The sequence below is a fragment of the Calypte anna genome, chromosome 2, assembly GCF_003957555.1.
Source record: "Calypte anna isolate BGI_N300 chromosome 2, bCalAnn1_v1.p, whole genome shotgun sequence".
Taxonomy (NCBI): domain Eukaryota; kingdom Metazoa; phylum Chordata; class Aves; order Apodiformes; family Trochilidae; genus Calypte; species Calypte anna.
In genome coordinates this window covers 148,622,599-148,637,746 of record NC_044245.1, presented here as the reverse complement: position 1 = coordinate 148,637,746, position 15,148 = coordinate 148,622,599, and the positions used below count along the sequence as shown (strand labels likewise).

The 15,148-nt window shown below is 40.9% G+C and overlaps 1 protein-coding gene across 1 annotated transcript in view; it reads left to right on the top strand.

Annotated features, from left to right (window-relative positions):
* The window catches only part of TSNARE1 (t-SNARE domain containing 1), a 522,750-nt gene that overhangs the window by 239,172 nt on the left and 268,430 nt on the right, over positions 1–15,148 (top strand). The window contains exons 6-8 of the mRNA XM_030446428.1: positions 5,159–5,249; positions 7,413–7,487; positions 8,860–8,916. Coding sequence (XP_030302288.1) covers positions 5,159–5,249; positions 7,413–7,487; positions 8,860–8,916 — 223 coding nt within the window. The remainder of the gene's footprint in view (positions 1–5,158; positions 5,250–7,412; positions 7,488–8,859; positions 8,917–15,148) is intronic.

The window sequence follows — 15,148 nt, the reverse complement described above, 5'->3', positions numbered from 1 at the left end:
CTGGGCCAGTGTTAAACCATGACACTGGGGACCCCAATGTAAGAAGGAGATGAAGCTCTCGGAGAAAGTCCAGAGGAGGCCTCAAAGATGATAAGAGGCCTGGAGCACCTCTCCTGTGAAGGTGGGCTGAGAAAGTTTGGGTTGTTCAACCTGGAGAAGAGGAGGCTCCAGGGAGCCCTTATAGCACCTTCCATTACCTGAAGGAGACCTACAAGAAAGATGGGGAGGAAGTTTTTACAAGGACATATAGCAAGAGACCAAAGGGTAAACTGAAACAAGAGAGATTTAGATTAGATATTAGGAAGAAGTTCTTCATTATGAGAGTTGGTGAGATGCTGGCACAGGTTGCCCAGAGTCCCAGGTTTTCCCAAAGCTGTTGAAGGCCCTTCCCTAGAAGTGTTCAAGGCCAGGTTGGATGGGCTTTGAGCAACCTGGTCTAGTGGGAGGTGTCCCTGCCCATGCATGTGGGTTGGAATTAGGTGATCTTTAAGATCCCTTCCAGCCCAAGCCACATGATGCTATGACCTCTGCTGGCTTTTCTCTGAAGTTAAGCACCTTGATTAGGTGAAGAAATGGGAATAGGAGCCTGAGGGACTAAGTACCCCTTGCTGCTCCATGGCTCAGCCTATGGCCAATGCTTGAAGAAATTTTCTAGAATTGTCTTTGTAGTTTGCTGGGACTTATGATCAGCTCCCACAGACATCAGCCCTTCACAAAATCCAGCTCTAAGCCAGGGAAGAGTTTGTTTGAAGTCTTGTGATGTTAACAACTTCCTTACTTATGCTTGATGCATCCTTAAGTATTTCTGTCTCCAATGACAATGGCCTATATGTAAATGCAGATGTACAACCTACTTCTGCATAAGCCACAGATCATGCAGCTCAGTGCTCTGCTCCACATAGTCTAATTTTACCTCTCTTTTTACAAGAAAACTGCAGTGAAAGCAAGCATTACAGCTGCTGTGCAAAAGACAAGTACACAGTTTAGGTTATGCTGCACTGCATGGATTAACTTGAGCCAGACCTATTTGACCACTCAGCTCCTAAATGCCTAAAGCTACCCCGTCGTTCTGCAGCTTCACTGTGCCAAAGGAGATAGAAAAATCATAGAATCATAGAATCATAGAATTGGCTGGGTTGGAAGGGACCTCAGAGATCATCGAGTCCAACCCTTGAACCACCGTTGCGGTTGCTAGACCATGGCACTGAGTGCCACATCCAGTCTCTTTTTAAATATCTCCAGGGATGGAGAATCCACTACTTCCCTGGGCAGCCCATTCCAATGCTTGATCACTCTCTCCATAAATAAGGAAGTTAAAGCCAGTATCAGAGAATCAGAATGACAGGCTGGAAGGGACCTCAGACATCTTCTAGTGCAACCTTTCTAGTTAAAAGTATAGTTAAAACGAGGTGGCCCAGCAACCTCTCAAGCTGAGTCTTAAAACTGTCCAATATGAAGGTATCCACCACATCCCTTTGGAGATAACTCCACATTCTAACTGTTCTCATGCTTTAAACTTTTCTTCTGGGGTCCAACCAGAAACTTCATAGAAGCAACTTGTTTCCATTGTCCCCTTGTCTTTTCCATGTGATTCCTTGTAAACAGGGAGTCTCCATCTTCTTTGTAGCCCCCCCCTTTAAGTATTGGCACATGGTAATGAGGTTCCCCTAAGCCTTCTCTTCTCAAGGTTGAACAAACCCAGTTCTCTCAAGTGTTCCCCAGATGGCAGGTTCTCCAGATCATCCTCTGGACCCTCTCCAGACTTTCTGCAATTTTTTTTTTATATACAAAGGACCAAAAGTGAGTGAAGGACTCCAGGTGTGGCCTGACAAGCACCAAGTAGAGTGGGATGATGACTTCTTTCTCTTTGCTAGCGTTGAAGCATCCTGTTGGCTTTCGTTGCCTCTGCAGCATGCTGTTCACTCATGTTGAGCCTGTTGTCCACCAGGACACCTAGGTCCCTTTCCACAAGGCTGCTCTCCATCTAGGATCCCAGTCTGAGCTGCATTCCTGGGTTATGTATTCCCAGGTGCAAGACCTGTCCCCATTGAACTTCATAAGGGTCTTGCAGTACAATGAAGGGATCCTTGATCTGTACCTGAGAAACTTATTCTTGCCCTTACATCAGGGATCAGATGAAAGTAAAACAAGCCACATCCTGTGTTAACAAATGGAAATCCCTTTCTCCTGCTGGAAGTAGAAAACAAAGCTCTTTAGGGTTATTGAATGGCAGCAGGCGAAGTCTTTCCCTTCTCACTCTGTTGTTGCTTTTGGGGTCTGATTACATTTTGGTTGACGTGGTCATTCATCAAATGTCTCAAAGAAATGGCACAAGCAGTAGTTAAGCTCCTTTGCTCTGTCCCTTCAAAACAGGGAAGCAGCTGGCATCACATCTGCCTCTTGGCTTTGCTCTTTTTAAAACTGGATAAATAAATTAGAGATATGAGCGTTCAAAGAAAAAACTGCAAGGAGCTGTGTGCTGGGGATTATGGATTTGGGGGAGAGAACTTCTTCAGTGAGGAAAACAACAGCCATAGAAAACTCTTAGGCATTTCTTCTTTTATTTAGTGCATTGTCTTTGCAATCTCTGTGCATACAGAAACGCACAGTGAGAGATGTTATTCTTCCTGAGAAATGTCCTTTTTGTTTGGCTTTGGTTTGGTTTTGTGCACAGAGTGCTTATTTTCAGAGTCAGGCTGTAGACAGATAAGTCTCACAACTTTTATATTTTAGGAGCTGGGTACCTCCAAGAATGAGTATTTAATTTCCTATTGTGTGGAAGGTTTTTTCAGAAGCAAATTTTATTCATTGAAGACACCCCTTTAATTAACTTCCACACTTCCATAGAGTGAGGAACATAAAGAAATCTAACAATAATAATAACAGTGACATATCTTGTTACCATTACGTATTAAAATAAAATGCTACTGGGAATGGAGTTTCAGGGCCTTTTTTTTTTTTAATGAAGATCTTAATAGCATTTAATGTAAATTAAATATAATGGCTGTCTGATTCCCGAGCAGATCTTTGAGGCTGAGAAATAAGAAGTTAATTGTGCTGACAATATAGTGGAAAGTGTCAAAATCAAGCATCAGCATGTTGGTTAAAGTGCATTTTGAATTAAGAGGTGGAAGACAGAACTTTTATTTTTTCTATTCCAGCTCCCGGTTATTTTGCAGCCGTTCAGTGCAAAGTTTGTGTATGGCATGGATTTATTACACAATGCTCCTAACATAAAATTTACATTAGAATGCAAATGAAGGAGACTTTATTTAACTTGAGAGCTCGGGAAGGATCAGCTGCATGAGCCTAACAAGCCATTTGACTGTGGGAATGGGGAATTGCTGGGATGTAAAGTCCTGAGTCGTTCTGCGAGCAGATAATTTAATGAGGTCTGCAAAATGACTGGACATCAACTCCAGCATCTTGCACTGCATTAAGAGGAATTAAGTGGTGGAAGTTTCAGTTTGGAAACCACTGCTTATGAAATTCATGCACTTGGTGGCAAGATTTACTTGAAGAAAAGATTGGGGATCAGGCTCACTGTGCTCTTAACTCCCTCTCTTGTGATGACAGTGTGGAATCCCAGTGTGGGGTAGATGTGACCTTTTCCATCTCAAATTAAAAGTGAGGTAATTAGTCAGCTGATGCAGCTGGTCCTGGCATTGTAAATAAATGAAATGCATTTTGACGGATGAATGCAGGACTGATATTTAATTTAACTAAGGAGATCTGTGAATACCTAGTTGTTGGATTCACTCATGTCTTCATAGAAGATTATTTTTCATTCCTGTGTGGTGCTGAAGGCCTCCACGCCTTCTGTGTGCTTGCTCAACCCTTAACAAGCATCTGAATTACTGCTCTGCAGCTAAGAAATGTTTTCTTCATACTACCCTACACTTTCACTTTTATATCTTGTAGGTACAGTGCATACAGTTAAGTGTCCATTTATATGAGACATCTTTTCCACTTGAGCTATCTGAATTGTGGATAGAAGCTGCAAAACTTTGCTATGGGAGTGAATGTAGGAAGTTCATGGTGCTTATGTCCATCTGCCCTGACCAGATGGGAATTAGTTTGGGGCTTGACTTGTTCCTCAAAGGAGGAACAAGTTGATGAGAAAATTGATATAAGTCTTGAAAGCGTTGGTTTCCATCGATGCTGACAGAGCAAGGAGTTGAAGTGCCAGAATGGGTCATGGGTCTTCAGGACAGAGGGGCCATAAAAAAGACATTTTTAATCAAAGAAATTCCATTCACTCTACATCCTGCCCATCCCAGAAAAAAAGAACATTGGAAATGAGTCCTTTCATGGTCAAAATATAGTCTCTAAGGGAGAAATAAACATTTTTGCCAAGTTTTTCCTGTGTCTTTCTAGAGTTTTTGACTGAAGCATCATGAAAAATCACGCCTTGCTTACTGAAAAGATGTGAAGTGCTTCCTGAGGTATCTCAGATGCTGAAAATTGAGCTAATAAATGCCTTTGGGTGCATTTATGTCTCTTCCCCTACCTTGTGTGGTCCCAAAGAGCAAAGCCAGCAAACAGTGCTTACAAAAAATAATGGTACTGGAATTTGGGGTGTGAAGGGACAACCATGACTGGAGAGGGGACTGGTTTAGTTCCCTGCCTGCCTGTTTTAGTGCTTGTAAGGCAGCACTACACCTTCATGTTTGTGGTATTTTCCTGGAGATGCTGTCATTCACAAGCAGATGATCACAGCAAGTAAATTTGAGCTGCTCAGTTTGTGTCTCTTCAGATTTCTTTCCTGAGTACAAATTTTTCTGGGCAAGCCATCAAGTAACTCCCCAGTCCAATCTCTTTTTGCTATACTACCTGTCTCTAAATAATTTTATTTGCAACACCAACCATCCGTGATGACCTTGTAACCTGCCCACCCCCTATTTTCACCTTCTCACATCCACTTTGTGGGTCCACAGCTGTTGTCCTGGTGCTGATGACGGGAGGAACATTTTGGGCAACTCCTTGCTAGTATTTCCTACAGCCTTCTGGCCACCATTGCTGGTCAAGGCTCTCAATTTGAGTAGTCTTACTATGGCTCTATGTGTCGTGTTGTCACAATTGCTTGAAAAAGTTCTGTAAGTGTCTCATTATGCAATTAATTTCAATTGCAATTCCCATCATCTCTTCTCTTCTGCAGGCATGCAACCCAGCAGGAGACTAATAAAACCATCACGACCAGCACCAAAGCCATCAAGCAGCTGTCTGAGGTTGTCAGAGGCTCATCCAGGGTATGTGTCATTCAAGATGCTGTTGGGGGAGAGTGCTGGGGCTTACAGAGGGAGGAAAAATGAAAAAAAACCAAGACCTAATTGGTGCTTTAAAGCTGTTAAGCTCCATGTTGTCTTGTAAATTCCTTTCCTGTTACACAACAATCATAGCTTTTATTTATAAATTATTGATGGAGAAAGAGCTCCAGAAATTAAGCTCTGCTCCCCAGACTGGAATTAGAAATCAAGAACTCAGCAACAAGACTTGATTAACCCACACCTGGCTCAGGGTCTCAGTCTGGGTGAAAATACTTCAAGGATCACCTTGATTCCACGTGAGTTTGGCATTAGTGAAAGACTCAGTTGTGCAAGAGGTGCTCTGGATGTAGATAAGTTTGGAAATGTGTTGATGTGTCCAGAAAGGGCAAAGCAATGGAGTTTGTCTAGATATGGTATTGTGAGAAGGCAGTGGTGGGGACAGAGTTTTTGGCCAGATCAGAGCAAGACTTTGAATGCCAACTTGCCCCATGTCATCCAGCTGTTGAATGGGCAGACTGGTCTTCTGTCATCAGTAGGTTCAACTCATCACTGTCACAGGGTTAGGAAGGGTCCCCAGTGCAAAGACTGAGCAAACAGAACGTTTCTGACCTCTCCATAAAATCCTTTATACATCAGATGTTCCTGCTGACTTTGGCCTGTGGCCTTCATCCTCATGGGGAAGAGCAGAATATTTTTATGGAGGGCAAATCCCAGTTGGTGTGAGGGTTGAAAAGAAATTTCATCCACAGAACAGGTGATTCAGCAACAGAAATGAGAAGAAGGGCAATACATATATACTTGATTCTGCCTAGCAGTTTTCTGTTACATTCTTGCATCCAGCATCCAAATAGATTCTGGGTCAGGAACTTACCTGAATTGGTATTTTAACCTCACTCTCTGCCTGCCATTCTCCAAAGTCCTGTATTACTTCAACTCTGTTCTCACTGTCTTCCCATTAAAAAAAAAAAAAAACAAAAAAACACTGCTCTAAGCACACAGCTCAGCTCTGTCCAAGTGTTTTTTACAGCCTGGATTTATGTCACCTGTGAATGGGCATCTGGGATGAGGTTTTAAGAGCTGAATCACCCCAGGCTACCTTTTTAACCAGTAGAAGACCACATTCAGTTCAGCCCACCTAAAAATGATGGTGATCCAGAGGAAAAGCCTGGAATGACCATTCTCCCTATATAGACATTGAATTTATGTAGGCATCAACCTCAATACTTTGATCTTTGTTAACACTTTGCTTTCATTAGTGATGGATTACAATTACTGTTTTCTTTCCCTTTTCTTTCTCTATTCTGAGAACAATTCCATCAAAGCTTGATGAAACATAAGTTGCCTTCTTGGAGATACGAGGATCTGGGCTGGTTTGTGCTGATCTCCTGGCTCTCTTTTGTGACATAAATTTGGTCTAGAGGGGAATCAGGCAAGGTTACATTAAACCCAATTATAGTGCCACACAGGGATGTCATTATTTAGCCTTGAAGCCCATGTAGTGTCCACTGGGGACTCTCAGCAGAAAAGCTTTTACTGCTGGGAGGAGAAAAATTGCAAAGTTAAAGGAAGAATGTTTAAGCTCTGAAGAAAAATAGACACACAAACAATTATGGTAATGTGAGGAATAAACTTACTGCTCTCTATTGGCATCACATAATAACTTTTTCTGCTCCCTGGTGACCCAAGGCTGGATTTTTGTAAGTAGAAGCAGGGTACCATGCTACAACCAGTCTGTTCTTTGGATGGAAGGGAAGGATTTATCTGCTTGTGTTTCACAGTCTTTAAGAACAAGACCCCATGTGGTAGGCAGGGCAGCAAAATATCCCATCAAATATCCCTACCACAGAAGGTGTCTGACTCAGGCAGCAAATCACACAGAAGTCATGACTTGTGCTACATTTAAAATCCAAGGTGGAATTTCTGGGGTTGTTTTGGCCTGAAAGAGCAAAGCATCTTATGCCTGCCCCCTTCCTAAAATAAAACCCTGTAGTGTTCTTGCAGCCCCAGTGAAACTGATTGCTTTTTTTTAGACTACTATTTGATTATTTGGTATCTCCCACCAGAACTATTTCCCACGATGATAAAGTCTACAACTTGATCTATCTGTACAGGCCTTCTAACCAGTTTTCTGTTTTTCCAAACCAGCAAGAGAGACTTCAGCTGGACAGGCTGAAGAACCAGTTCTCAGATGCCATCCAGAGATACGGAGCTGTGCAGAAGGTGAGGGTCTTGTGTCCTTCACATCTTCCCTATGTGATCTTGGGATGCATTATATGGGGGTGAGAGTGACACCTAAAAACATGGAGCATCTCCATGGAGCTGCCCACATACAGTTTCTTCCCTCTTTACTTACTGTACCAGTCAGGGAGTGTATCCCTACACTGGGATGTGCAGAAGGATGCAGCTGCAGAGGAATTCAGCAGCAAAGGAAAAGGAAAAGAAATCTCTTTTTGCCAGCTGTGTCACCAAGATCGAGCTGTTTAATAAAAGAAACAAAACTTGAACTCCAGTTCTTTCATTTGCTTCTTGCTCTCCCACATTACCCCAGGGGAGGCTCTGCTGATGAACGGATTTGCTTTGCTTTTAAAGACTGTAGTAATGATTTAAATTTACCATCCTGAAACTGCATCTCTCCCCTCTAGTAACAATTTTGAATATATATCTGGATTAATTGAATCTTATGCAAATACAACCTGAACAAACTCTGGTTGCTTTCTTATGCTACTTAAGTGAGTCTGACCTGTGTCTGCAACACATCAGAAGAATATATTGTAATTACACAGGTGTAATGGAATTTGGCTGGCAACATGCACTTAATAATTTATGACTATTAGAAACATTCTGTACTGATTGATTCCCCAACACTTGCTGCCTGGGGTTTAAAAAATAATAAATAAATAAATTAAAGAACATAAAATTGCACTTTGATAGCCTTTAATAGCATTGCATTACATCTAGCTGTATCCCATATTTTTAATTATTTCTCTGCTCTATTCCAAACCCTGCATGTGGGGGTTTTAAACCAAATTATTTTATCCCACACCATGAGAAGTTGGAGAGACTCAGGTAAAGAGCTCCACCTCCCATCTACACACAGCTTTTTCAAGCTTTTATTTTTATGTTCACCAGTACAAGCCATCTGAACTGTACATTTAGGGTTGGTTTTTGGGGGGGGGGGTTGATTTTTTTTGTGTGTGTGTGGTTTTTTTAAACCTGTCATCAATTCAGAAGTGCCAGAATTAGCCACTGCAGTTTGTGAATGCCCGGTTGCGTCAGGAAACCAATCTGAGTGGTAAATTGCTACTTATCCACATCCTAGCTGTCAGCTCTTTAATGCCTGTTTCAGTTTTGATAACCTTGTCATTCTGGAAGCTTTAAAGACTTTTTAATTCCAGTGAGACCAAACTTTTCAATGTAGTTGTATTCTTTTTCTTTTTTTTCTAAATAATAGTGTTTTTTTATTTCTTTTTCTATGTCCTTTTCTTTAAAAAGCAGAAGAAATAGCTTCATGTGATTCTTCTGTGATTCCCTCCCTAAATATTTGGACTCTATTTGCTCAGCCATTTTCCTTTTCCCCTTGTTTTTTTAACAGAAAATAGCAGAGAAATCCAAATCATTGCTTCCTACTGGGCAGAGAAGTATCAAACAGGTAAGATCACGTATCTCTCTATTTAATGGTGAGCACTTTGATTTAAAAAAAGGCTGTTTTCTAACTTCACTAATGATGCTGAGGACCATGGTGATCCCCCACACTGAGACCAGTGAAGGGATTTTCAAATAAAGATGCGTGACATCTTTGGAGGGGGATGATACAGGACCCAGGAAAAAAGCCAGATGTAAGACCTGTTTAATCAGTCTCTGCTTTTCTCTTCTCATGGGGCTGTTTTTTCATTCTTGGTGGGAGGTTTTTCTACTCTCAAATACATCAAAGAGCAGTACCCTGGGAGCTGGGCTCATAGGCTAAGCAAAATAGTACTCTAAGTGAAATTTTGTAGAAGGAAAAGGGTTTTTTTCTTAAGACTCAGTCCTCAGTTTAAAGAAGAATCACATGTTCCGCATTCTTTGGCTACATTACACTGCAGTTAATTATTATATGCAAGTTCAAATTGAGCCTTTTTCCCCCTCTTTTTGCCTGTATTAGGAACTTTGTCAATTAATAATTACTACATGCAATTAGAGTATGGGAGTTTTGTGCATAGATTTAATTTCGTAGGTGTCTGTATATACAAAATATATTTAAATGTTTGTATTCATGTATACCTAGGTAACACAATTAGGGATGTAAATGTATGTGTGTGTATACATATGTGTGTATATATATATGTGTTTTCACATTTTGCAATGCAAAATATGTAAATATTAATGCAAAATACCATAAATGTGTGTGTGAGTTTATGGGAGACATTTACACAAATTTCAGTGTGAGGTTTGGTGCCAGCAGAACAGTAAACTACAATGTGAGTCCAGCTGAAATTGGTTTGGTCTTTCAATTCCTATGCTCTTAAAAACTTTCAGGTGTTTGCAGCTGATATCATGCCACCAAAAAGCAGAACTCTATGCTTAATTTCAATGAGTAATTCTGATAGTCTTGATTTTTTTGCCTTGTTTTTTAAGGTACAATTATCAGATTTTCTACTTTGCTTGTGAGTCATTATTCCCTGCCTTGTTGTGCCACCTGATTTTCTAGATTCTCCTTCATGTGTATACTTGGAATACATGTTCTTTGTCACATAATGCTTCTTGGTACAAAAAAGTGGGATTTTATTTCAAGTCCATGAAAAGAACCATGGAATGCTTGGGGTTGGAAGGAGCCTTAATCTCCCATTGCCCTCTCCCATGGGCAGTGACACCTCCTACTAGACCAGGGTGTTCAAAGCCCCAGCCAACATGGCCTTCCATGGATTTGGCATCCACAACCTCCCTGGACAACCTGTTCCAGAGTTTCACCACCCTCACAGGGAAGAATTTCTTCCTAATGTCTAACCTAAATCTACCCTCTTCCAGTTTTAAACCATTACCCCTTGTCCTTTCATTACACATCCTTGCCACCAAAGACCCTACCAGCAGTGCAGTTCAGTGGGCCTAACCTTTAGTATTACATAGAATTTTATCAATTACATTCTACATCTGACCTTCTTGTGCCTTACTTGGTTTGAAGTCAACTGGTCATTTTTTTTTTTTTTCCAATATGGGTATTGTGCATGGTCACAAGTAGCATATGGTCAAGTAGCATATGCTTGAATCGTGGTCAGATCATGTGGACATCAAACATTTATTTGGTTTCATGATTGAGCTTGGATATAGGGGTTAATTTTGGTGCAAATTAGCTGTGTTTTGGTTTTGTGTGGTTTATATCACATTATTTGTTATGATTTTAAGCAACTCTATTAGACTGCTGTCAGTGGAGTGGATTGCAGAGGTGGGAGCAGCTCTGGTCTTGCCTGGACTGCCATATGGTTGTGTGACCATATGGTGATGTGGGACACTTCTGGCCATTAATCAGTGCTAATAGGATGAAGAGGACTAATTGCATAGCTGTTGTGCATCCCTGCAGCTGGAGTAAGCCTGGAGGCAATCAACTTTTTGGGATATTAAAAATGGTTCATGACTCCCAAACCAATCTTCTCTAGAAGGAAACAGAAGCAAGGTTTTAATAGGGGTAAAAAACCAGAAGATGTTGGAAAAAATCATTCCAGTGCTGGGGGCAAGTGATGGGGGGTCTGGGCATAGAGTCGAGGAAGAACAAGACAAAAACAAAACCCTTGTCCTTAAAACAGGTAAGAATCCTACCTATTAGGAGGCTGTAGCAGTAACAACGTGGTGGGGGTCAGGAAGCATCAGCAGAAACTGTGTGAAACTGGGTATTGTTACTCTTTGTCATTGTCATTTGCAAGTAAATGCTGATGGGTGGCTTAGGAACATTATGGTAAAGAAGGGAGCTGTAGGATGGCCTTGGTGAGGACAGAATCAGGCTTGGCCATGCTCAAGACCAGAGGCTTCTCGTGCAGTGACACTTGCTTGAGCTGGGGACACTTGAGGTTTTATGCAAAGTGCATGAAAAGGAAGAAAGTTAATTCACATTTGCTTCAGCTTTCCTACATGTTTGTAGCTTCACATGGATCTTCTTTTCTTCCTTCTTCAAATATAGAGAGGGAGAAATCAGCGGTATAGAACCTGCTGGAGGGATTGCAGTGGTGAGGTTGGTTTTTACTTATGATTATTTTTCCAGCTGCAGATTGGTCAGGACGTGGAAAATGATAATTCCCACAGCAACTGTAACCTGACCACTGTGTGCACTTATTAAAGCATTAAAGTTAACACCCCGTGCAGTAATGCAAAACATTGCATATGTTCAGAGGATCTGATTTAGGGGTCTGGTGAGACTGCACAGTCAACTTCTTAACTTGGTGCAGATCCAGTCTTGATTCAAAGGCTGTATGCCTGTGGGGTTTTGTTTTATTTATTCTTGAATTTATTAAAGCAAATAGTTAGAGGTTTGGATAATGATTTTTTTTTCATATATATATGTCCTTATAATTCTTCTCTTCTATTGGTGAATAGGAAAGGTGAGTTACTTGGTAGCACAAACTCTAATAAGGTCCCTTTAGAGAGTAATTGATTCCTTAGACCCACATAACACGTAAAAACTGGAAAGTGGAGCTTTGGGAGAGTTATTCTCCTGCCCATTGTGGTTTGTTGTAAGTACCATTTAATGAAGTTTATTTATTTATAAAAGCAAAATAAAAGCATTGATCTAAAGGTCCTTGAAGCCTGAAGTTATATAAATTCTTAATCAAATATGTGTTTGTAGGGATGTATTTGTGTATAGACAAATTGCTGTAGTTCTACAGGTGTGCTACTGCATATATTGAAAGACAATTTTTTTACTATGCTGAATAACCATTGTTAAACCTGAGTTTTGGCAACTGTTAGGAGAAAAAAAAAAAGATGTTTCCCTTACATCTGTGGCAGCAATTTTAAATATTCAACCAGTGTCCAGAATGAGGCCTCAGAGGTCTCATTAAGGGAGGGCACAGGGGAATCTGGAAAGCAGTTTTCTATGTATGAGAAATACTGATGCTATATACAGCATCAGAGAGAGGAGAGTTTTTATAAGGATATGTAGTGATAGGACAAGGAGTAATGGTTTTGAACTGGAAGAGGGGAGGTTTGGGTTAGAAATTCTTCTCTTCTCATGAAACCCTACCTGCTTGTGTGCTTCAGAGGAAGGATATGTTAAAGAGAGTCCAGAAAAGGGCCACAAAGATGATCAGAGGGCTGGAGCACCTTTGCTATGAAAACAGATTGGGGTTGCTCAGCCTAGAGAAAGCTCCAGAGAGACCTCAGAGCATCTTCCAGTATCTGAAGGGGCTACAGGAAAGCTGGGGAGGGACATTTTTACAGAATCACAGAACCACAGAATCACATTTTACCAGGGCATGGAGTGGTAGGACAAGGGGGAATGGTTTCAAGCTGAAAGAGGAGTGATTTAGACAAAAATTAGGAAGAAAGTGGTTCCTGTGAGGGTGGTGAGACACTTGTCCAGGGAACTTGTGGATGCCCCCTCTCTGGAAGTGTCTCAGCCCAGGTTGGATGGGGCTTGGAGCAGCCAGGGCTGGTGGGAGGTGTCCCTGGCCATGCAGGGGTGTTGGAACTGGATTATCTTTAAGGTCCCTTCCAACCCAAACCATTCTATGATTCTTTGGGTGATAGGGTTGCCTTTGGTTCCTGCTTATCTACTTGAGGCAAACATGCTTTGGATGCCTCCTTCTCTCCCTGAACAGACACATCCTTGTGCAAAGCAGCTGTTCCAGCATCCACTGTAGGAGGAGATGCTTCAGGTGTCCCCAGAACACTAAGACAGAGCCTCTGGCTGTGTAGTCAGTGGCAGACGAATTTGGGCAGCTGACTAGACCTGTCCTCTTGGGCTGAGAACATTTTACAGTGCAACAGTTTAGCATAATAAAATATGATAATGTAGTCATATCACAGAACAGATTATTCATAATATTAAGATAATAAATTGTAGCCCGCAGAAAATCCACAAAATAGCCAATAATATCTCTGAGCATAAGAGAGGGAAAGAATCTTTTTTTAATTAGTGTGCATCTAACATCTACTTCCCATATGAAGAATAAAATGTTATTGTGCCCGTGAATTAATAAACTTTTGTGATATTAAACCCAACAGCAGAAAAGGATGAAAATCTGAGGGCTCCTAAGGGTTCCTAAGGATCTGTCCCTGGCAGCATCCAGTTTGTGCATCCTTACAGCATCTGTGACATGTCTTCAGTCCATGTCCATCTTTCCTGGATCCTCATTGACTACAATTAGTCATCTGTCTTCTCAACTAATGAGTTGGGAAGGGGGCTTTCTCACCATGTAGACTTCGTGGGTGGTTCTCTAAAAGGAGTGGGAGAGGGGGAAGCACAGTTCTGTTTTATCTCAGCAAAGAGTTTTAAACTAAAACTACACCCAAAAATTTTTTTGAACAGGCTTTTTTTTTTTTTAGTAAGAGGAAACTTTACTGGCAATTTTTAGAAATTAAAATTACTGTAATTGTCATGGTGTAATGGCAACCCTCTTCATTTCCTGCTGCTCAGGGGGAGAGGGAAGGATAATTACTGCTCTGGAACATGGCAGTTGCTGAGAGAGATGCCTTTGTTTCTTATTCTGTAAGTCTACTTGACCCTTCTCTCAGAGGTCAGTAAATTAAGTTTCTTAGGAGCACAAAAGTGGGTAATAAACTTCCATTTGCATATACAAGCTTCTTTCTCCTGACTGCATCAATTTATTCCTGCTTTAAATGGACTTCCTTCTCACAGGAAGCATCATTTCTCCCTTTCTTCCTGTGTTTATGAAGTTGTTCTTTTCATGTGATTAGAGGGAAATTCTCATTTTGGGGCAGCAAGATCCAATCCTTGTCTTTATGGGAGGATAATTTCTTTGCAATAATATCTGCATAAACTGCATCAATGAATGTGTGTGTGGAATGACTTTAGTTACTTGGGCTTCTATTTTTACAGGGCCCTTATCATGGTAGATGCTGTATAAGCACAGCTATTATATTGTGCCACCCTGAGGATCTAGCAGGCTAAGCAAATGCCAACAGGCTATTTTAAACAATAATTAATTATGATTTTATACTGCAGGAGGTGCTCTTTGTGCTGTGAGCCCAAAGCTTAGTTTGAAACTGGCTTCAACATTTGGGAGAGGTTAGGGAGTGTGTGTTTCCTAAATGCAAAATTGAATTTCTCCCATTCAAAACACAGCTTTTGCCCTGCCAAATGGAGCTTTTTATTTATGTGTTTATCTTATTGACTCTTAATGTCTTATCTTAGAACTCATCCCAGTTCCTAATGTTCCAGCCTGGCTGATATATCTCAGGAAATCAAGGTTTGGCTTTGGTGATAATGTATCTTGCATGTGTGGTAGTAATTGCTGTGTTTTTTCCAAGGTCATTTGGTGTGCAGCTACTTCTGTAAAAAGTGTTATTTCAATAATGTCAACTTTGTTTTAAATGACTGTGTACCCATTAAAAGCCATATTCTAATCAACCCACTCCTCTGTTCCTAGGGCTGTCAATATGGAGCACTTAAATCACATGGCTATTTTTTTCTTGACTGTATTTAAGTGTGGGCTTTTGTTTGCTTTATGGGGTTTTTAAAGGTGGTCATTAAAGCAATTTACCTAAGGCAGTATTTTTTTTTTCCCTCCTGCCTATTTGGGAATGGAGAACTAGTTTAAGATATAGGAATTTAAGAAATGGATGGACCTAGATTCATACCTGGTTTTCTTTATTTGTTCCCTGTATTCCCAAAGCAGATGGGATTTATTCTGGATTACCCAAAATCCTGTCCTTACAGTGTTTCCAGTTGTCTT